Here is a 24,353-nt window from a genome sequence, read left to right as displayed (position 1 = left end):
TATATATACACACATATATATATGTGTATGTATATGTATATCTATATATATATATATATATATATATATATATGTGTGTATGTATATATATATATATATATATATATATATATATATATATATATATATATATATATATACAGTAATCCCTCCTCCATCGCGGGGGTTGCGTTCCAGAGCCACCCGCGAAATAGGAAAATCCGCGAAGTAGAAACCATATGTTTATATGGTTATTTTTAGAATGTCATGCTTGGGTCACAGATTTGCGCAGAAACACAGGAGGTTGTAGAGAGACAGGAACGTTATTCAAACACTGCAAACAAACATTTGTCTCTTTTTCAAAAGTTTAAACTGTGCTCCATGACAAGACAGAGATGACAGTTCTGTCTCACAATTAAAAGAATGCAAACATATCTTCCTTTTCAAAGGAGTGCAAAGCAAGCAGTCAAAAAAAAATCAATAGGGCTTTTTGGCTTTTAAGTATGCGAAGCACCGCCGGTACAAAGCTGTTGAAGGCGGCAGCTCACACCCCCTCCGTCAGGAGCAGGAAGAGAGAGAGAGAGAGCCACAGAAAAACAAAGTCAAAAATCAATACGTGCCCTTTGAGCTTTTAAGTATGCGAAGCACCGTGCAGCATGTCCTTCAGGAAGCAGCTGCACACAGCCCCCCTGCTCACACCCCCCTACGTCAGCACAAGAGAGAGAGAGAGAGAGAGAGAGAGAAAGTAAGTTGGGTAGCTTCTCAGCCATCTGCCAATAGCGTCCCTTGTATGAAATGAACTGGGCAAACCAACTGAGGAAGCATGTACCAGATATTAAAAGACCCATTGTCCGCAGAAACCCGCGAAGCAGCGAAAAATCCGCGATATATATTTAAATATGCTTACATATAAAATCCGCGATGGAGTGAAGCCGCGAAAGGCGAAGCGCGATATAGCGAGGGATCACTGTATATATATATATATATATATATATATATATATATATATATATATATATGACAGCAACACTCATAACAATGACAACACAATTACATTGACAATCATGTTACGTTATTTTTAAATGTTTCCTTTACTTTTTCATAACCTCTTTAACACACTACTTCTCCGCTGCGAAGCGCGGGTATTTTGCTAGTATATATATATTCGCAGCGGAGAAGTAGTGTGTTAAAGAGGTTATGTAAACATATATATATACATATACATACATACATATATATATACATATCTACATATACAGATATCTACATATAGCAAAATACCCGCGCTTCGCAGCGGAGAAGTAGTGTGTTAAAGAGGTTATGTAACTATATATATATACATAAACATATATACATATATATACATATCTACATATACACATATCTACATATACATACGTATATACACATATACACATCCACATAAACATATATATATATACATATACAAATTTACATATCTACATATATATATATATATATATATAGACATACATATATACATACATACATACATTCACATATATATACTGTATATATACATATCTACTTATTGGCTCCTGTATTTAGGATATAGCGGGTTGGATAATGGATGGATGGACATCTGTATGCATAGCCCTATTTGCCCATTTTCGTTTTTTTTCTTTCTTCAGTAATATTTCAGTAAACCCGGAGCTTGTCAGTTCAAATCCTGGTACTGACACCACTGTGTGACCCTGAGGAAGTCACTTCACCTGCCTGTGCTGCAAAAAACAATAGTAATGTAACAAATTGTACCTCAAATGTTGTAAGTTGGTGGAATAAAGGCATAAGTAAAATAGATAAATATGTATTATACACATAGGAACTATTCATTTATTTTCAGTTAAGTCATCTGCAGCAAACTTTTATAAATGAGGGTTTCTCATTTTTAGATAGTGCAAACTGTTTCTTCTTCATTGACGTTTTCTCTTGGAGAGCTTTTTTCATTTCATTGAAAATGAAAGCAGCAGCTGCCAAAATATGTAGCTTTCTTATTAATTTTTCAACATTGTGTAAAATAAATGTATAAAGTAACATAAAAGGTTTAAATACTGGTTATCCTTTTACACTAAAATATTACTAAAGAGATACAAAAAAAGTAAAATGGATATGTTCTTTTTCTTTAAGGAGATTAAATATTACTGAAGAAAGAAAAAAAAAATTAAACAGCCAAATGGGGCTATGCATACGAAGTTAAAAGGTTTAAATAAAACAGAAATATATATTTTATTTTTACTTGCTTAACTTGTGGAGGGTGTATCCTGTAGCAAAGCCCTAACTTTTTTCGTGAAAGCCCGTTTCAGTCAATAAGTCTTAAAAAAACGTGTAAAGATATTGACAATAAGCTAAGCAAACCCAGGAAGACATGGAATCGTTTAAATCAAGTATCATTACATCTTCCTTTCTTAAAGAGAAGTAAGGCAGTACTTATAAGCTTACATATTTATATATAGACATACATACACACATATATATATATATATATATCTATATCCGAAGCCGTGCAAGCACACTCTTGAGAATGCAACGTATAGTTGTACAGAAGAAAAGCAATCTTGCCTCAAATGAATGGCAACCTTTTGTAGGTCTATGAAATTAATTTAAACTTTAGGTTTACACGGTGCTTTCTTTCCGAAGTACCTGCACTCATGAATATGTCTGTATGTGTCAGTCGGTCAAATCCACGCGCTTCGCACCGGCGAAGTACCGCTTTTAAATTTTTATTAAGAAGAAAATAAAACCTTTTTAAATTGAGGGAAAATATACTAATAACAGTTTGTTAAGGATCTGTTTTTTTGTGAAGCTGCCTTTACTCGAGTGATCACTTCGACCTGACTTGGTGGCCAACTATAAGCGTTACCTGGTAGGTAACCACCCATACAATCAGATTGTGAATCAGACTACGAATGCCGTGAATGTAATTACACACTCACTGCACTTGCTTACGGTAATCGAACCTCGGACGTCAGCGCTAGAGGGGCTTAGCAGCGGTGAAGTATTGCTTTTAAATTTTAATTAAGAACAAAAGAAAACCTCAGAGGTTCGATTCCCGTAAGGGAGTGAAGTGACTGGCCGGTTACCTACCAGGTAACGCTTATGGTTGGACAGCAAGTGACGTAACATCAGCCACGGTGCCTTCAGTTGTGAGAAGCAGATCATAAAATGACTGAAAATAGTTTTGCATTTACCTTTTTAGTAAAAGGCGAGCTTTTAAGCCTGAGAAATCATCCCGTAAATGCACACGTTTAATTGCACATGTGTTAATATGTATGGTTACACAGTATTAAAAGACAGAGAACAACGTGATTTACCTTTGTTCCCGCGTTTGATAAAAGGCGAGCTTTTAAGCCTGAGAAATCACCCCGTAAATGCACACGTTTAATTGCACGTGTTAATATGTATGCTTACACAGTATTAAAAGACACTCAAAAATTAACGTCATTTACCATCAGCCAAGGTGCCTTCAGTTGTGAGAAGCAGATCATAGAATGATTGAAAATAGTTTTGCATTTACCTTTTTAGTAAAAGGCGAGCTTTTAAGCCTGAGAAATCACCCCGTAAATGCACACGTTTAATTGCACATGTGTTAATATGTATGGTTACACAGTATTAAAAGACAGTGAACAACGTCAGTTACCTTTGTTCCCGCGTTTGATAAAAGGGGAGCTTTTAAGCCTGAGAAATCACCCCGTAATTGCACACGTTTAATTGCACGTGTTAATATGTATGATTACACAGTATTAAAAGACAGTGAAAAATTAACGTCATTTACCTTCGTTCCCGCGTTTGACTCGTGCTGTAAATCTCTTCCTTGTTTTTAGTTCACGTGATTATGTAGGAGGCGTGATGACGCGATACGTGACTCCGCCTCCTCCATTAGAGTATATGGACAAAAAACATGTTCCAGTTATGACCATTACGCGTAGAATATCGAAATGAAACCTGCCTAACTTTTGTAAGTAAGCTGTAAGGAATGAGCCTGCCAAATTTCAGCCTTCCACCTACACGGGAAGTTCGAGAATTAGTGATGAGTGAGTCAGTCAGTCAGTGAGTGCTTTGCCTTTTATTAATATGTATAGATATGTATATATATATATATATATATATATATATATATATATATATATATATATATGTAGATATGTACATATATATGTGTAATATATGTAGATATGTATATATATATATATATATATATATATATAGATATGTAGATAGGTAAATATGTACAGTGGAACCTCTAGATACGAGTTTAATTCGTTCCAGCACTGAGCTTGTATAGCGAATTTCTCGTATCTAGAACAAACGTCCCCATTGAAAATAATGGAAATCCAGTTAATCCGTTCCGCATCCCAAATATATTAACATAAAAATCAATTTTCCTAACAAATAACACTGATAAATTATATATACTGTAGTCTACCTTTAATAAATAACAGTGGTAATAAATAATATAACTGATTATTAAAAGAATCAAAACAGGTGTCCAAAGTGCAGTAGAGCATTCAATAAATCTTTAAATAAATAATCCTTAAAACAGTTGTGAAGTGGAGGTTTAAAGTACATAAGAATAACAATCCTTTAACACGAGGTTAAAACGTCAACAGGAAGCAGTCTTCAAAAAAACAGATGACAATCCCCGGTGCTTCTTCTCTGTTAGCGTCTCACCTGCTTCTCCCATGCGGGCTCTGCAACAGGCGAGACACTTAATGCAGCTGACCTTCTCTACACCGTCCTGCTTCAGCTGTTTGGCTCGCCTGTTCAGCTACACGCGAGCCTGTACTCGCTCGCTCTCTCGCACCGACTTCCTACTGCTGCGGATTCCTGCCTCCTCCTGCAACCTCCGTTCTCTCTCCTCTCCTCTCTTTTCTTTTACTACTTCTCCCCCTTAACCGGCTCGCGCTTCTCTATATATGCGGGGAAGACATGGCAGCTGCTAGGGTTACCACTTTTAATACAAAAAAATAAGGGACGCATACGTATTGATTCAAAACGGGACGCGCAATTTCATTCTCAAATACGGGACGATTCCGTATTTTAAAGGACGGGTGGCAACCCTGCCCAGCCCATCAGCCACAGGAACAATCATGGATGTGGGCAGTTTCCCACCTGTGCACTTAGGTGAGAAACGCAGACACCGCAGATCGCCCTGCGGCTCGCTACAGCTACCACGCCCCCTCGCTAAGCCGCGAGCTATACCCACAGCCTGGCTCGTGACTCGTTACGTGAGCCAATGCTCGTATTTAGATCTGAATTTTTCGCTCATACTTTCCTCGTATTTTGAATTTCTCGTATACAGAGGTGATCGTATCTCGAGGTTCCACTGTATATATATATGTGGATGTGTATATGTGGCGGCACGGTGGCGCAGTGGGTAGCGCTGCTGCCTCGCAGTTGGGAGATCTGGGGACCTGGGTTCGCTTCCCGGGTCCTCCCTGCGTGGAGTTTGCATGTTCTCCCCGTGTCTGCGTGGGTTTCCTCCGGGCGCTCCGGTGTACTCCCACAGTCCAAAGACATGCAGGTTAGGTGGACTGGCGATTCTAAATTGGCCCTAGTGTGTGCTTGGTGTGTGGGTGTGTTTGTGTGTGTCCTGCGGTGGGTTGGCACCCTGCCCGGGATTGTTTCCTGCCTTGTGCCCTGTGTTGGCTGGGATTGGCTCCGGTAGACCCCCGTGACCCTGTGTTCGGATTCAGCGGGTTGGAAAATGGATGGATGTGTATATGTATATATATATATATATGTGGATGTGTATATGTGTATATATATATATATATATATATATATATATATATATATATATATATATATATATACATATACATATACAGTATATATATGTATATGTAGATATGTGTATATATAGATATGTATATATATGTTTACATAACCTCTTTAACACACTACTTCTCTGCTGTGAAGCGCAGGTATTTTGCTAGTTTAACATATACAGTACATTGGTCTACAAAATGTGTATGTGGCATGTTTATTATATCACCTTTATATATAGATATGGTTTTATATGAAGATCAACTCTTGATATGTCTACATATGTAAAAAAAAAAAAAAAAAAACATTTCAAGGGGTTAAATTATTTTTTGACTGTTTATGAACAACATAGTAGAGTAAAATTTAGTGTTGCCGACTCATAGCTCCAGAGTTTGCACATTCCACGCCTTTCCCTGTTTTTTTTCTGAGTACTCCTGTTTCCTTCCACAGCCTTGCAATTTACATTTACTTCAAACTCAAGTGTGCCTTGAGTGGTGCTCTGCACAGGTTTAGTTCCTACCTGTTATTGGATGGCAACAGAAGAGACAATGAAGTAGTTGGTGGTGCATAAAACGCACATTTAAAAAAAAAACAAAGAATGGTCTTTTTTTTAACCAGTCACCACCTTTTTGTCATATCACCTTGGTACATAGAGATGGTGCAGTGACATCAGAGGCCTCTGTTTTCCTACCTTTACATTTTCCATACTCTGGTGGTTGCATACACAGACACAGACGCCCATCTGTTGCCAGCCTCAAGAGGCTGTTTGCTGCTCTATAAACATCATTTCTAGCTGCTTTGGCTGTCTTGTAGCCCCTTTTCTCAGCCCAGGCTTGAAAAGAAATTGTGAAATTGTTAGATATACAGTATATTACAATCAATACCTGTACTAAATCTAAAACTGAATGCTCTCAAACAATTAAAATATAACTAGTTAAATACCTGGGTTTTCTGTGTTAATCACAATCACTTTTAATTTGTTGTTGAAATGAAGAACAGACTAAAGATTTTTAAAATATTACTATTATTGCAAAGGTTAAGATATAAGAAGGTTTGTGAAGATGATTGGCCTAAGCACTCCTTCAAATAACTCAGAGGAGGAAATATATAGATTTCACATTTATTTACCTCACTAACAATATTAGGTGCCTTACTACTGAAAATCTAGAAATAGGTGTTTAGTTCAGAAAGCAGGCTATGGAAGTATTTTTCATTATAGCTGTAAGCCTAACACTGAAATATCAAACATAATAAAAACATTTGATAGAGATGATACAGCTTCAGAATTTAGTAGATGAACTGTAGGAAATAAAAATGTCCAAAAATAATTTATACTATATTTATAATGTATTCAATTATATACAGTACATATGTAAAATGACACTGAAAACTAAACTTATATTCAACACTGTTGTGTATATTACTGTAATACAATCAAAAAGTCTTATTGGGATAGGCTTTGCCACCAACAAACCTAAATTGAACTAATTCAAAAGCAATTGTAAATGTTTTTGCACAGAAACTACTGATTGAGTATGTCTTATCGATCTAAAGAATGGTGTACATGATAATTTCCTTGTAAATTAAATGGGTTATTGCACTAATGGCAAATCATTGGATTATGCAGCTTTGAAATTTGCCTTCTCAATCACAGAATTAGAATTACTGTGCAAAACACATTACAGAAAACTACTTTCTCTGCAACAAAAGTTACGTTTATTCTTCTCTGTGATACAGTAAGAAGCAAGCATATGAAAATAAAATTGTAAGAATTTTTCTGCATTATATTTTGAGACACAGAAACTTCATAACAAAAAAGAAGTTTGTTTCACCCATCTAAATTAAAGTAGCAGGAAAAATTAGATTAAGAGGGTTTTAATATAAGTTTGTGACAACTTACAGATCTCCTGCGAGCTACCTTTACATAATTATTTAATTACATTTTTTGACATATTTTTTTTAACCACAATGAATATTCTTATGTAATAAATATAATGTATATTTCATAACATGTATTCAAAACTAATCACTTCACATTAATACATGTTAATATCATGTTCTGAAAAGTTAGTCATACTTAATTAAATTTCATTACCTGCACTCATTGTTGAATGCAGGTATCTAGCTTAAGGTTACTGCTTCTTCTTCTTCATAGAATTTACCCAAATATCTGTTTGACTGAATACAGACGTTAAAACTATTATTTTGATTAAACAAACCAAGAAGAAAACAAACTCATATTATCTTCATCTTTTTTACCTTCACAGATATCCCAGGCGCACCAATGAGGATCTGCAGACCCTTCATTTTCTTTTGGGTGTTTAAGTTTTAGAATTTTCTGGATAGGAATTCTTTCCGCTAAGTATCCCACTGTTGTGTATGGCTCCTGGATTTGGGAAACAGGGTAAATTCCTGCCAATATCTGTAAGGAAACAAAGCAGTACTGCTGCTCTAATATGTTTATTAAAACTAGGTGCATTTTAAGCATAACTTCAGAACAAACTTCTGTCCACATTGCATTTCAGGTCCAAAGCAGCATATGATTTATATGGACACAGTAAATATGTACTGTAACTTGATTGCAGGATAGTTAAATGACTTCATAATTCCAAATTAAACTGTCACTCAAAAATAAGCAAAGAACATGCCATTATTTTATTAAAAAAATTAAATAAATAAATTTCAACTGCATTATTAGGAGTAACATTTTGAGTGGCAACAGATGAGGCAAGATTATGCAATGAACAATCAATTTTGATATACTTACTCAATTAGAAGAATCTTAAAAGGAAAACAATTTATTTAAAAGCAAAAAAAATACATTTCTAATGAGGAACAGTGCGAGAATTAAGTGTTGATTATAAAAATATTCATCTAAAACACTACTGTTTTGAATGTTGTACTGATTATATTCCTCACAGAACTGTGTCTTACTTAATTTTATCTATAACCTCAGTAAAACTTAAGTAAAAAGAAGTAGAAAAAAACCTATAGTAAAACAACTGTAAAAGCTCATTATACTTCTCACTATATTAAGAGCTGCAAGGCTAAAAAGTAAGTTTTCTCATCAAGTACTGTATATTAAGAACACTTTATTTAAGGAATAGTTCATATTGTTCATTCCAGGTAAAGGAAAGACAAAAACAAAGAATAAGCCTTAGTCATCCAGTCCAGTACATAAAGACTCCACCCAGAAAGTGACCGGAGGTCTCATTTGTAAAACTTTGCAGAGATAGTGTGAATAGTGTAAAAAGTATGTGTATGCCAAAAAACAAAAATATACGTTTAGGGAACAATAAAGAAAAAAAAAAAGATGTATAAAACATGGCATATGTACATTCGTATGCAATATACCCTTTACATAACACAATCATCTTGTATATGTGGAATGTGTGAATGTGCTTGGTTGCCGTCCTGAAACAATCATGTATGAACTATGCTAATCAACATCGTACATATGCAATCCTAATGCTGTAGAACTTCATTGACTAGTAACCTGAGGCATCCAGACACCAGCAACTGCATTTGAGGAGTTCTATGGTGCGCTCTTCACAGCATTTTAGCACCTCTCCTCTGCACTTTGTGTTGGAGAAAGGCATAAAAGCCAGCGTATTCAAATGATGACTTGTTTGCCACATGCAGCCCCGTGAGCAACTTCCAAGTGGCCGAGCCCATGGTCCCGCCAGGAACACAGAGAAAAAACACATTTAATGAGCCGTCAGAAATTCCATCAGTAATACAGACCATAAATGCAACACTCCGCATAGCCTAGCAACATTCAATCTACAATGCAGTGCGTTTTGGTGTGTCTACAAGTGGTGGTAATAGTCTACGATACTGTGACAAACCATTTAAGGAGCAGCTTCTCTGGGGGAATCTCTTCTTGCTCTTTCACCATTCGCTGCCATCTCACCCTGACCCTGTCTAAGGAGGTGCCCTGAGCCTTCACAAAGTGCTTTCTCCCAAGACTCCACCCCCCACAGCCCATGCAGTAGCAAGACACGTCATAATATAAACACACATGTGGTAATTTAAAACAAACCTATGTTTACTCAGTGTGCCATAGACGTTTTATTCATGTGCGTTAGTTACTGTTATCAGTTGCTATGGCTTTTTGCAATAATAGCTTTGATACCACTATAGTTCTTTTTTATTCTGATAAATGCACTTTGTGATGTGCTTGGGTCATATATGTGCAGCGGCGCAATCTTATTACTGCTGCCTTACAATAAAAAGACTGTGGGTTCACGTACTATGTGGGGCACAAAGCGTTTTAAGTAGTGAGAACTACAAGTAAATATAAAGAATTATATGACCAAAATATTTATTTTATTTCAAAGGGAAACACATGTTATTGCTAATACTGTGCACTTTTTTTGATTTTATGTACTTATGCACTTTGAGATGTGTTTAAGTCAAATATGACCAAAATGTTTTTTTTTTTTTTTTTTATCTCAAAAGTGGAAAAAAGCATTGCTACCACCTCAGATTCTGTTCAGTTTTAGCTATTTTGTTTTTTACACACTTTTTGATGTGCCTGTATCAAATGTGGACAAATTTAAAATAATGAATAAACATGTTTTACAATACATTTGTGTTAGTTTAAATTTTGTCATTACCTGTTGCTTTACTGACTGTTGAAAATGTCTGGCCCAGCTAAATTTCTTGGTTTGAAAATCTTGCCCAACTAAATTTGTAATTGAATAGCTCTGGTATAAAGCATCAATGTCTCAGCGGGTAGCCACTATAACCTGGTACATGTAATAACATGATTGCTGTTACATTGAATAGTATAGGCCATATGAAAAACTGAGAGTTGAGCCAGTTTTCTTACCAACAGGCCAGCCATCAGATACAACACCATCAGCTAGCCACCTGCCAGTGCTACTCTACCTCAAAATAAATAAATCATGGATGACCCAGGCCACCAAGCCACAATGTTTGCTAGTCTCATCTTGGCATTACAGATGACTTGTGCATTAATAGAAATTAATTGCTTATGCTTCATAAAAGTTGCTTCACTAGGTGCACTTACTGAAATATGAGTGTAGTCATTTTTATCAGTTATATCAGGAAAACTGGACATTGCAAATTGCCTTTTGTTGCACTGCACACCCACACCATACAGAAACTGAATGTAGCACCTCATCAATCATTTATGGCTTCCATAAACCAGCACAGTGGGCATGATGTATCTGAGGCTTGACTTGATTCTTGACATTTTGTTCATTTTCCTTTGGTAGGTGCCTTTTGCACCATTGTTAAAATCTGGACATGTAAAGGTACAGCCCAGTTTTGGGCAGCATGTCTTTCTAATGCTGGGCCCAATTCAGCATACCGTTCCAAGAGAACGGCTTGTGGATGCCTAAATTGGCTCATACGCTAGTCCCTAAATGCTCATTCCCTTCATATATGACTATATGAATAGTCTTCAAGCAGCGGCAAACAAGCCATAAGTGTAAAATTATCAGACTATGAAAAGGTTATAGGGAACAATATCTATAGCTTTCTGTACACAACGAGTGAATCACACCTGTGTTATAACTTCATGACATTATTGACAACAAGGGACTGCATTGATTATCAATTCTCAGCTGATATAAACTGAGGAAAACTCAATTAAGTGCTTCAATACGAATACTCAGCATTTTCAATCTTAAAAGGCAATTAAAATAGCATCTGTATGTAATATTCATTGGAGATTTAATATGTGCCTCACATCAACATAAATTAAAATAATGGCTCAGTGATATGAATGATCAAGTGTATGAGTCATCATTTGGTTGGTTTGGCTGTATTTTGCTACTTAATCAAGGGTGTCGTCATCTCCTACTTTCTCCAAACTCTTGTGTACAAATGGGTCCTGGCTGCGGAAAGCATATGCAAGTTCTCCTGTCAAGTTTTCTTTTATAAATCCAACTTTTGCATATGCACAACAAGAGGCCAGAAATGCATGTATGCAAGTTTTATAAATCTGGAGCTGTAAAGGTGGACTGTGCTAACAAGGTCCTCAAGAAAGGAACAGTGTACTGAATTTCTTATTCTGGAAAAGATTAGAATTAACAGAAACCACAATTTGGATGGATTTCTTCCCTGAGCTACTATGTTTGCCTGTTATTGGTCACTGATACTTGGTATTCATGTCTGCTGTCATACAGTCTTAATCAGGCAACAATTATGTAGTGGGAAAGGCAAGAGATATAAAAGATGAAGCTGTTAAGGGGCTCTTTGCCTTAATATCATTCAAGCTGTATTGGAGAAAGTGCCTTTTGTTTACTAGTTCTACGCTGCTTAATTTTTTGTGTTTTCTGACATATGCTTATTGTTTGGGTTTGTGATTTTTGCTCTGCACTTTTAAAAACTGTCTGCTTTTTTGTAATTTGACCTTCCTTTTGATTTTCAGATTGCTGTTTTTGGATTTCAGCTTTCAAATAAAGATCACAATTTTTAACCTGGTCCTTTGATTCTAAAGTCTTAGCTTGTTCTAGTCGGCACCCCAGCTGTGTTCCAAACTATCAGCCAAACAGAGTGATACAGTATAGTGTAGTTTATTGGTTTGACAATTTCAGGAAGAAAAACTGATGCTTAGGGGATACATTTGTTTTAAGTAGCATTTGTAAATTAGAAAGGATTCACTGCAGTTTTTGTATTTTTTTTTGTCGAAATAGTATTAAAATTGACTTTTGATGTAGTATAACACAGCTTAGTCAGCCAGTCCAAAGATTTAGCAATTGTTTAAAACAATGACATTATCTATAAAATTATGCAAGTACAAATTTTTTTTTCTTGGGGCAATTTATTAAGAAAGCTACAGTATGAAAGTAAAAACTAATAAAATTGATAACCTCTCAAAATAGTATCAATGCTCAATATACTGCACAGTTTCACTAATGAGTACATAGTAAACCTGGTAAAAAGTTTATTTTGTAGGCTGATCTTCTGTGAACTGTGGGAACAGCAGAAATAGTTATGTGAAGAAGCTAAATCAATAATGTTTTATCTTGTTGAATAATGACTAAAGGCCATGTCACAGTACACAACTTTCAATCACTTTCAGGTGCAGACTATTTACATAAGTAGTAAGTTGAAGGCAGTCATGGCCCACTCCTGTGACTGCCAGTCACGTAGTTGAACATATCCAGTGTCTCAGACCATCTAGTCAGTCTGCAACTCATCCTGACAAAATCAAACTGATATGATTAAGCCTTAAGATGTAAGGGTGGGCTTGTGTGAATGTGAGAGCTGACAACCAATGAGCACTCGGGCAAAACAGCAATGCATAAAATGCAACTATGAGGTATAAGGAACACTGGTGGTTTCAACCAAATAAACAGAAGATAGACTTGTCTGCCTGATATTGTGTGTTTTATGTACCACTACAGAATGGAAAAAAGAAAGTGGTCAAGATTTAAATTGAACTACCTTTAAATTATGTTACTGGTTGTCACAAAATGGGGTGAACTTATGATACTTTGGAAATGTAAAACTATGCTACAAAGTTCTCTTACATTTTTCTTATTTGACATACCATGTGATTTCTAGTCAAGTAATGTGACATACACCAGCGATGAGATCAGCAAATGCCGTTGTGAGGTTTGACATTCGATTTGACAATAAGTCATGTTATGTGATATTGGCTTAAGGTTATATTTACCTAGTATCAGGACTAGATGATTGTTAGTTATCTCTTGTTGCGCAAAACTACATATTTAAAAGAGATTGCACTTACTTTTTTTTACATGACTGTTTCTTTCTATTTAAACTTTTATTCAACATTTTCTGCTATTTGAAAATCATACCTGTAAGTGTCTGTTAACAAGAGAGGGGAATATAAGGCCAGGGCAGTCACACAGCCGAACAGAAGGTGTCAGGAAGTATGTCTGGAAGTACTTGGTGTGGCCTGGTGTTCGTGATGTGCTCACCACTTTCCGACCCACTAACCCGTTTACCAAAGAAGATTTTCCAACATTGGGAAATCCTGTTAAAACAAATGAAAACAATGATTTTACTAGCTGGTCTCAAACAACATACATTAAGCTAATTACACATACCAAAGAATTTTGATTTAAATAAAAAATATGCAAAATGTAATTTCTGCAGTTAAAGTTATGCATTCTATCTGAATCTGCATATAATACAAAGTTGACTGACTCATTCACTTGATTATCAACAAAAGCATTTCCCATTTAGTTAAAAAGGTGAAATTTGGGAGGATGTTGCATCTGCCAAGAAAGGACACTTCAATATATCAACATTTAGGGGTACAACCCACCAAATAACAGAAATACTAAATGCACCAATATGTCAAAAACACATTTATTGATTTGAGTGAAATCTGGTGACAGTATAGGAAAAAACAAATTAGCTGATCCCATTTTTTTTTATTTATCGAGGTTTATTAATATTTTACTAATGTCCATGCTCTGTGCTGCTCTGATAGGTGGCTACTGTATATGCAAATCAAAGTCAACAGAAGCGATTGACGGGCCACATGAATAGCCAGCATCACTAGCCAATAAGGTGGACGTATGACTGCAGACAGGATGGTGGTCCTGGACAAGAAAAAAGAGACGTGATCACGTTATGAAATGGAAAGAGAAAGTTTGGCAAAGCACAGGAAAGATGCATAGCACAATGGTTAGCAAGAGCTATTTTTTGCTGTTCTACTCTTATATGCCTATCACCTGTTATCTTGGTTATTCATTGTCCTCCGTCAATCTCCATCCCCTGGTTGTGGTTATGAAAACTACAAGGTACACTGACCCACCCATGATTGCAGTGCTTAAATTCAACAGCTGTAATTGCATTTTCCCAGCATCAGTCTTAAGATTGTGGGGCATGCATTTCTAAAGGGCAAGTCAAAGAATAACGTAACGATGCTTGAAGCTACTGCTCTGCACTCCTTGCTCCTCATGTTGATACAGAAGTGTCATATATAAGGTATCAGCACTTATGCTTATCCACTTCAAGCATTTGCATCTGTGCACTTTAAAAGGGGAACTACATACAGCTAACAAAGCAAAGCAAAAAAAAATACTGTACTTAAATGCATGATGTAAACAAAAAAAATCATAAAACATTTAACCATGAAAATAATACATACTTATATTTCACATTATTCCTACTGATTACCTGTTTCGATTCAAAATAATCCACTTACCTGTAAAACTGTGCTTTGTAATGACCATCAGCTAAAGCCAAGTCAACAGGAAAAGCAGGAAAAAAGCAGGAATAGATCTAATGCAGGAATGGTCTACTCATGGACAATTGCATATAGCATGTTCAAGATTAAGCATCTCCAGTGACTTAATATTATTATTACTATTGCTTATTATTTGACTGATGGCCTTAAAGGATAGGTTCATGCCGCCCCATTAGCCTCTATTGTAAAGTGCCAGTGAGGGCAAAATATTTTTCAACATTTATAGAAAATACTTAACTTTACAACACAATTTAGTGTGGCAATGCATACTGTATATACCATGTGTGCGAAGAAACAACTTCGACTTGAAAGATATTGAACTTATCCATTAATCCAAGGTGACTTACAACATTAAAGATACAACTGGTTACATTTGTTTCATTTTTGTCAATTGGAGCACAGACAGATTAAATGACTTGCTCATGGTAACACAATTTCAGTAGCAGGATTTGAACAAACAACCTTATGTTTTGAAATCCTGGGTACAAGCACTCAACCACTATACCACACTGCCTGCCAATAATATTAAACCTTGGTGTAAAAAAAAAAAAAAAGTTTTTTATATAGCACTTATGGTACACCTGATTATCTGGCAGCACTATAAATGAGGTCTACTGTCTTATGAAATTTCCCTGGCTAGGCTAGTACAGTACTAGTAGATGTAAAAAATACAAATAAAAGTATAAGCGGTCAAGAATAATCACTTGTGTATGAAAATTAATTACACATAAAGATATTTTGCCAAGTTTGATTTAAGATACATAAAGTTGCAAACTACCTTCACAGACAGTAATGCAGTTTATTAAAATATGAGTACTGATCACAAGATTAGAAAGTAGAGAAGGAAACTTTTCAAAGATACACAGTACAGCACATTGATTCACCCACTACATGATGAAGCAGCTGGAGACTCCTTTGGCAACCTCCCAGGCAGACACATGGTCCAGTCCCACCCACCGGAAATGACCATCTATCTGCTACAGTCAGGTGTAACGTGGGCATCCCCTTGGCCTGGTCCAGCTGCTCGCGTCCTCAAGAAAGAGAAGCTAGTGAGCTGAAGCACCCTCTGGGAAAAGCGCCACATGGCCATAGTAGCGTAACTGACACTCCCTCACAATGCAGGTAATATGCCTCATTCGGGACTTCGTAAGCAACATTTTGTTCGGCACAAAGTCAAACTAGCGGTCGCCAAGGATTCACCAAAGAGGCACAGTAACAAACTATTCCTGTCTTCATCTCATGTCACTGGATAGTGTTAATGCCTAGCAACCTTATAGCAAAACAGGAAGCACCAAGACTCTAAAGACTTGGACCTTCGTCCTTTTGCAGAGATATCGGGAACGCCACACACCCCTTTACAGCGACCTCATGTCCCCCTCATGCTTTCCCAATCCATTTACTGACTTCACAGGAACAGTCACCAGAGACATGAACGTCACTGCAGAGGTATGTAAACCTCTCAATGATTATCATGATAGTTTTACAGTAATTACCCTTTGTACTTAAGATTCAAGTTCTTCCTTGTATTATTATTAATCATTCTATATGCTAAATGCATTTTACTACATGAATAAAATGTTTATTAGCAGAATTTTATTTTATTAATACTAGTGCCTTACTAGTGCCTAGTTTTAGAGTCACGGTGCATTGCTTAGCATGTGCTCTGCATAACATTGACACAACAAAAAACATACCTCAAAAAGAACCATGTAAATGTCTGAGAGTGACCCAGTTATGATGGGGAAAAAAAACTGGTTTTGGCTAAGGTTGTATGTGTGGTGTTTAAGTAATACTGCCAGCACCTCAAAAACACAGTACCTACAGTTAAGTGTGGTATTGATAGCATTATGCTGTGGTGCTGATTTTCGTCATTTGGAACTGGACATCTGGTTAAAATACAAGGAAAATACATGTAAATACTGTAAGTAAACCTGTTTCAGACTCCTGGAACACTGAAGCTGGGACAAACATGAATTTTCAGCAGGACATTGATTCCAAATACAAGACTTATTTAATCTTGGAGCTGCTCAAAGTTAACAAAGTTAGATGTCCTACAATGATTTAGTCAAAGACTTATCTTAATCTTAATCCAATTAAGAATCTGTGGTATCCTACTAGTAGCTCTACAAAATATTAAAGCGAAGTGATAGGATACTTGCGCAAAACTATCATATTTGCTTTTTTTCCTTAAGATTTTTTTAAAATAAAATAATGCCACATAAAAACATTTTGAGTTTCTGTATTTGGAAGAAAATATCATACAGATAAAATGGGTCAAAGATACTTTTGTAAGGCACTGTACATATTCAAAATAATGATATCTTTGACATCTCATTTCAATTACAGTTAAACCAGTTGCTCATTTGCAGATTTGAAGTTTTAATGAGAAGATTAATTGAAAGCTCCTATGATGTTGCTTATTATGAAAGGGTTAGAGCTTAAAAGAATAACCTTTTAACCTTTAATCACCCTTCCTTTTCAAAAGGGTAAAACCTAATATGATTCTTTCATCATAACACAATGATGAAATTCAGCAGCCAGTTCTCTACACTGACTCATTTTCTACATGTTTAAATGGTGTGCTAATGATAGTTTAAAAAAACAAAAACTTTAATGTTGGCTTAAATTATGGTATTCCTGCACCACCAAAATAATTTAGCTCTGTATTTTAATTTTACATATACTTCAGTATCAAAGATTAGAGAAATCAAAGGAGATCACCATGTGATATTATGTTGAACCATTGGTACAGTAGTTTTATCATGGATACTTAATTGCAATTTGTATGCATGTGTAGTGTTTAATAACTTATTTAGCTGCACTGAGAGAAAACTTTTTCTCAACTATCATGAGTTAAGTATTAACCAACATGATAATTATAATAGATTACTGCATTGGTATAATTTCAATCCATGCCAATTTAAGGACCTCATTTGTTCTCCTTAGTTTAATACACTTATAAAATTAACTTTTAGACATTTAAATGCAACAATGCAACTACAGTAAAATGAAGAATATAAAAATGCATCGAACATAAAACTTACATTATCCAAAAAACATTGAAAACTAGAGGTGGGCAGTATGGCCAAAAATGATAGTATATATCATGGTATAATATATGTGTATAAACTTTGGAGACTGAATCCAGTTTAGGTGCTTCCATTGTCACAATTCTATATGTTAACAGTGTATAGTTCACATTGATGTTTCTTTTCATTAGGACAATATTAATTCAAATTAATCAATTCTCAAATATCTGTACTGTGCACAATAATAACATAAGAACTGAACAACAAATAAACATATACTGTACATGCCTTTTAAGACAATGTCTTGGAAATTTTGTGTACTGTATAGACTATACTGTAAAGAAATGAAAGAATAATTTGGAGTAAACATCTATAACAACTAATCAGTCTCTACAAATTACCCTGAGGGATTTCTGTTCACTCCTCCTGACCCCCAGCAGGGAGTGAGATTTGAGGGGTATTGGCATAAACTGCCAATTTCAGCTTACTCCACAGCTTCTCATGTGGATTTAGGCGAGTTCAACAAGGCCAATCTAAAACATAAATCTTTCTCCAGAGCATTTCCTTGGTAGATTTGCTTGAATGCTTTGAGTAGTTGTCATATTGAAAGACCCACTTTCACCCCAGGTTTATGTTCTTGACTGATGATGTGAGGTTCTGGTCATGAATCCCATGTATATCTCACAATAGGGATGCACGATAATATCGGATTTATATCTGTATCGGCAGATAATGGGTTAAAATAATTTTAATCGCCATCGGACCGATGACTAAATTTGACCAATAATTTGAAGCGATATTGATGACGCATTCACTGTGTTCCGGACGTCACACCTATAAACTTTACCACTGATATATGGACATCTGATACGAGTGCTATTAGTATGCTTAGTTTAAGTGCTCAGTGGATCGAATGCAAGTTTGAATTGCAGAAAGCAATCTTGCACGCCCAAGAATGCTCTGGATCACACATGGGTGCTGCACTCTCTGTGGTGTTTAAAAGAATGCTTGAAACATGGAAAATACCCAAAGAGGATGTTCATGTAGTATTACGAGACAACGCACGCAATGTTGCAAAGGCTACAGAGGAATGCGGGATCCCAAGGTTTGCCATGTATGGCTCATACTTTACAGCTTGCCGTGAACAACGGCATACTATCCCAGCGCAGCGTCTCAGATACAATAGCGATCAGCAGAAAAATAATTGGTCACTTTAAGCAATCACAATTAGCCAACTTGCGTCTCAAAACTATACAAACTGAACTTGGTATGCAGCCGAAAATGCTTCAACAAGACGTTTCAACTAGATGGAACAGCACATTCTATATGCTGCAAAGCTTGCTGGAGCAGAAAAGAGCCCTTGGGGCTTATGCCTCCGATTTTGAGTTACCTGCAACTCTAACGCCTAATCAGTGGGGTTTGATCGAGAACATAATCACACTCCTTGCTCCATTTGAACAACTGACAAAAGAAATTTGCCAGTCTGAAGCCTTGGCTTCTAATGTTATTCCTTCAGTTAATGCTTTAAAACGACTGTGGACTAAAAGCGCTCATACTGACTTCGGAGTCAAAACCAGTAAACGCGCTCTCTTGGAGGCTGTAAACAATTATTTCATTGAGATTTACACAGATCCCATGTACTGTGTTGCCACTATTGTAGACCCGAGACAAAAAGACCACTATTTCGATGCAGATGTAAAATCACTGGCACTCAAAATGTTGCAAGCTCAGCTGGAACTTGCATCGAACGAAATGCAAATGAGTGAATCACTGATAGGATTGTCCACAACAGAAAAGGGCCAAGATAAATGACGAGGTGGCATGCATGCTCCTCGAAATGTACAATGAAATTCTTGAAGAGAACACATTGATGCCTTGGGAAAACAGCCAGATGACAACAGAGGTGAGTTAAAAAAAAAAAAAAAAAAAAAGCTCTGTGGAGATCTTTACAACATCGTTTTAAGTAAATAACTAGGGCTGTCAGATTGAATATCACTATTCTAACATAATTTGAATGTATAAAAAATGTTGGGAGGCAAGAAAGAAAAACGGCAATCGAATGTAAAAGAGCGGTTGTTGTTTTACCTCACACTGACTTTGGCTTCATGTTACTTAAGACATGCTGGACACTACTGTGGGATTTTACAGATCTGTCTTTGCACGTAACTTTTTAGGATCAGCCTATACGTGTTTCTGAATTGTTAACCCATATTGTTATTAGTCATTAGTTAAATGGTCAGCATCTTCTGTGTTAAACACACCCATTTTAAAGATCGCTAGTTTGCATCAAGCGACTGAGCCAACTATAGCCTATGCTTCTTTGATTCATATTTTTGTTTGGTGCATGTTAACTAAATAGTTTCGTAAATAAACACTTAAAGTCATTTTACATTTTTTTTGTTACTTTGAAAAATGCTGTCTGCTAAATAATTGATTATAATACACAAAATACTTAAAAGACCACCACAAAATAACATTTAATACACTTGTTTCACTTGTAAAACACGTAAAGGGTCACAATGCTTCAGTTTATTTACTGTAAAAAATAGACACAGGGATATAACGTCCTCTAGCCTCTAGGAAAAAAAGAAAAAAATGACTGCATTTACTTTGTTTGAGCAATCACTGACAATTTTGTTTGTTTTTCTGTTGAACACTGTCATTAGAAAGTGCCAGTGCGGTCTTATTTCTCTTTGCGATGCTTTTTGTGGGAGAGCCAATCACATTCATGGAAGCCACTGTTTTCACCCGTCTTTTAAGCAATAATGAGCAACTTGTAAGCAGATCATGATCTACAGTGAAAAGCAAAAATATTAATAATAAAATGTTTCAAAAAACAGCAAATACAATACAGACATGCATTCAATTCAAATGCCAAATGTTTATTTTTATTGTAAGGACTCTAATCTTAATCTGACAGCCCTGGTAAAAGCCAAAATGCAGATCTATCATTTAGATATGAAAGATGAAACAGAATATAATGCTGTATATGTATGCATGCTACTCGGCAGGTGCAGGGATTTCTTTCTGAAGCACCAATCCCGAGGAATGAAAGTCCTCTGAAATACTGGAATAACAACTGGAGTCGGTTTCCTACCATTGCCAAAGCAGCACACAAGTTCCTGTCAGCCCCAAGTACTAGCATGGACAGCGAGAGATTATTCAGTTTGGCTTCTAATGTGATCAACGAAAAGAGAAACAGAATTTCCTGCGACAAGGCACAGATGCTCTTGTTTGTTAAGAAAAACCACCCATCAGGCTTAAAAAATAGAAAAGAATGATAAGCCTCCAGAAAAAAAGTGTTTTATTTCTTTACCGTTGTACACTTTTCTGTTTTTTTTAAATTATAGATTGGTTAGATTTATTCCATCAAAAAGAAAGGAAAAAGTATTATGCATTATTTAATACGGCAGACTGTAAAACAAAGGATTAGATAGCCAGCCAAATGTGGTTGAGCAGAAGCCATTTTAATGATTGCAAATAATCTGCAAAAGGTGTTATTCTTAAGTGGTATTGCTTATTTCATTGTCATTGCACATTTTACCATCTTTTTCAGTTTTCATTTTTTCGATTATTGTTAAATTTGTTGTATTTGTTCCATCAAAAACAAAGAGAAAAGTGTTATTTAAAGCAACAACCTACAAAACTGTTTCCCATATAACCAACAGGTAGCTTACCAAATGTGGCAGATATCATTTGTTTTTAATGACTGAATGTGGTGTGCAAAATTGTTATACAAATAAATGTTCACTTTGTTTGTAATTCTTGTCCAGACTGATCAAGTCTAATTTTTCTCTGTATCTTATAAATATGTATATCGGCATCGGCAGATAAGTACACAGACATTATCGGATATCGGCATCGGCCCAAAATTCCCATATCGGTGCATCCCTATCTCAGAATGCATTGTTCTTCTCATGACATGGAGTTGTTGAGGCCCAGAAGAACAAAAGACATCCCAGGTATTGAATTCACACTATGATGCTCGATTTTTATGATACAAGTTCTTTTTGTAGTAGGAAGTGTTAGAGACTTTCTCTAAACAAACTGGTTTTGATTTGAGACCAAAAAGGTAACTTATGGACTTATCAGTCCTGAGAATGGACTTTCAGAAACTTTCAGTTTTGTGTGTCTAAACTCTGCCAAACTAAAGATGGGAAGTTTAGTTTATTTTTAGCATTAGAACTTTTTTTCCCTGGCAATCCTCCCATGAATACCATTTTGATTCAGTGTTTTTCTTATTGTTGGAGCATGCACTGTTACCTGAAATGTAGAAAGTGAAGTCTGCACTTCTTTTGACTTTATGCTTGGGCCAGGCTGCTGTCATGTTAAATGTTCGCCATTTTAAAATTATTTGTCTTACAGTGGACGAATGGAACTCAAATCTTGTTTTAGATTTTCTTTTTCAAGTGAAAGAAAATATCTATATATAGTAATAAAAACAGTTTATATATGTGTGATCCAGTAGGTTAAAATCACTAATTACAGAAAACACCAATTCTAAGACAGTAAACTTCTAGTACTATGTAGCACAATGATGTTCATTGTAATACAATGTACAAGAAAATATGCTATACTTAAAGACCTTTTAGGTTTGACCATGCTGCTGAGCTCCTTTAACTTTAAAATCATACTGAAATATGAACTCATATACTAGGTACAGCTTTTAAACAACAACCACCAATAATTATGATTATTAGTCTAATACAGTAATCCCTCCTCCATCGCGGGGGTTGCGTTCCAGAGCCACCCGCGAAATAGGAAAATCCGCGAAGTAGAAACCACATGTTTATATGGTTATTTTTAGAATGTCATGCTTGGGTCACAGATTTGCGCAGAAACACAGGAGGTTGTAGAGAGACAGGAACGTTATTCAAACACTGCAAACAAACATTTGTCTCTTTTTCAAAAGTTTAAACTGTGCTCCATGACAAGACAGAGATGACAGTTCTGTCTCACAATTAAAAGAATGCAAACATATCTTCCTTTTCAAAGGAGTGCAAAGCAAGCAGTCAAAAAAAAAATCAATAGGGCTTTTTGGCTTTTAAGTATGCGAAGCACCGCCGGTACAAAGCTGTTGAAGGCGGCAGCTCACACCCCCTCTGTCAGGAGCAGAGAGAGAGTTAGAGAGAGAGATAAAAAATCAATACGTGCCCTTTGAGCTTTTAAGTATGCGAAGCTCCGTGCAGCACAGCATGTCGTTTCAGGAAGCAGCTGCACACAGCCCCCCTGCTCACACCCCCCTACGTCAGCGCAAGAGAGAGAGAGAGAAAGTAAGTTGGGTAGCTTCTCAGCCATCTGCCAATAGCGTCCCTTGTATGAAATCAACTGGGCAAACCAACTGAGGAAGCATGTACCAGAAATTAAAAGACCCATTGTCCGCAGAAACCCGCGAAGCAGCGAAAAATCCGCGATATATATTTAAATATGCTTACATATAAAATCCGCGATGGAGTGAAGCCGCGAAAGGCGAAGCGCGATATAGCGAGGGATCACTGTAATTATAATTACAGTGTATTAGAAAGAAAGCACTATCATTTTTGACATCTATGTCATGACAATATTTGTATAATAAAAAAGCAGTAATATACCATATGTTAAATAGATTTGTTTGCCGAAACTTACATTTAGTAGAGCATTCTAGTGCCCAATTTGGTCCACTGCTGCTTGACAGTGTTAACACTTGTGCATGTATCTCTTGAGAATCCATTTGTGCACGTTTACATTTCAACAACGCTGCATATTCTTTCCAGATTACACGTTACATTACATTTATATAAAAATCAAGAATCTTCACAGATTAATTGCATAATAGCACTAAACAACTCAAAATTTATGCATAATTATTAAAACAATTTTCAAAAAATATATCATTATTTGGCTACACCATCCTCATTCTATTTGATGAAAGTAGTGGCATTCTACTAATCTGACCTTCCATTTATGGTGATTGTTGAATCAAATCCAGAAGCTATTCTGGTAGAGGTTGCAAATGCCAAAAGAACTACAAAGACCTCACTGCATGATTTACTTAGGAATCAAGTGAATATAGTGAATCAAGTAAACCCAAAGATGGATGTTTAAAAAAAATAGTAGCTGCAGATTGAAGAACACTGGTCCATGATTTTCTGTTTTCACCTTTTGATTTGAAATGGAGCGAATACATAAGATGTAAAACATGTAGTATTTACAGTATGCCCTCCAATAAGACAATACAAAACGACACAGACATGGCTTTTAAATCATGAAACAATCATCCATGAGTTTCGGAATGGGAATAAAATCTTGTCTCATTTCACCTCACTCGTAAAGCCTCTTAATCTAATTCTGGGTTGCAGGGGGAACAATAATCTATC

General features: G+C 36.0%; 2 protein-coding genes across 4 annotated transcripts in view; one reads left to right on the top strand and one right to left on the bottom strand.

Annotated features, from left to right (window-relative positions):
- Window positions 1-24,353, bottom strand: part of gnl1 (guanine nucleotide binding protein-like 1) — a 107,722-nt gene that overhangs the window by 5,223 nt on the left and 78,146 nt on the right. For all 3 annotated transcript variants that reach the window (XM_051920406.1, XM_028808146.2, XM_051920409.1), the window contains 3 exons: window positions 13,566-13,744; window positions 8,026-8,188; window positions 6,458-6,598 (listed from right to left, as the gene is read on the bottom strand). In XM_051920406.1, coding sequence (XP_051776366.1) covers window positions 6,458-6,598; window positions 8,026-8,188; window positions 13,566-13,744 — 483 coding nt within the window. The remainder of the gene's footprint in view (window positions 1-6,457; window positions 6,599-8,025; window positions 8,189-13,565; window positions 13,745-24,353) is intronic.
- LOC127526152 (zinc finger BED domain-containing protein 4-like) lies at window positions 19,106-21,240 on the top strand. Its single transcript, XM_051920704.1, has 2 exons — window positions 19,106-20,075; window positions 20,758-21,240. The coding sequence occupies exon 1, from the start codon at window positions 19,114-19,116 to the stop codon at window positions 19,807-19,809; it is 696 nt and encodes a 231-aa protein (XP_051776664.1). The 5' UTR covers window positions 19,106-19,113; the 3' UTR covers window positions 19,810-20,075; window positions 20,758-21,240.

The sequence above is a fragment of the Erpetoichthys calabaricus genome, chromosome 1 (genome assembly GCF_900747795.2).
Source record: "Erpetoichthys calabaricus chromosome 1, fErpCal1.3, whole genome shotgun sequence".
NCBI lineage: Eukaryota > Metazoa > Chordata > Cladistia > Polypteriformes > Polypteridae > Erpetoichthys > Erpetoichthys calabaricus.
This window is presented reverse-complemented; position numbering and strand designations above follow the sequence as displayed.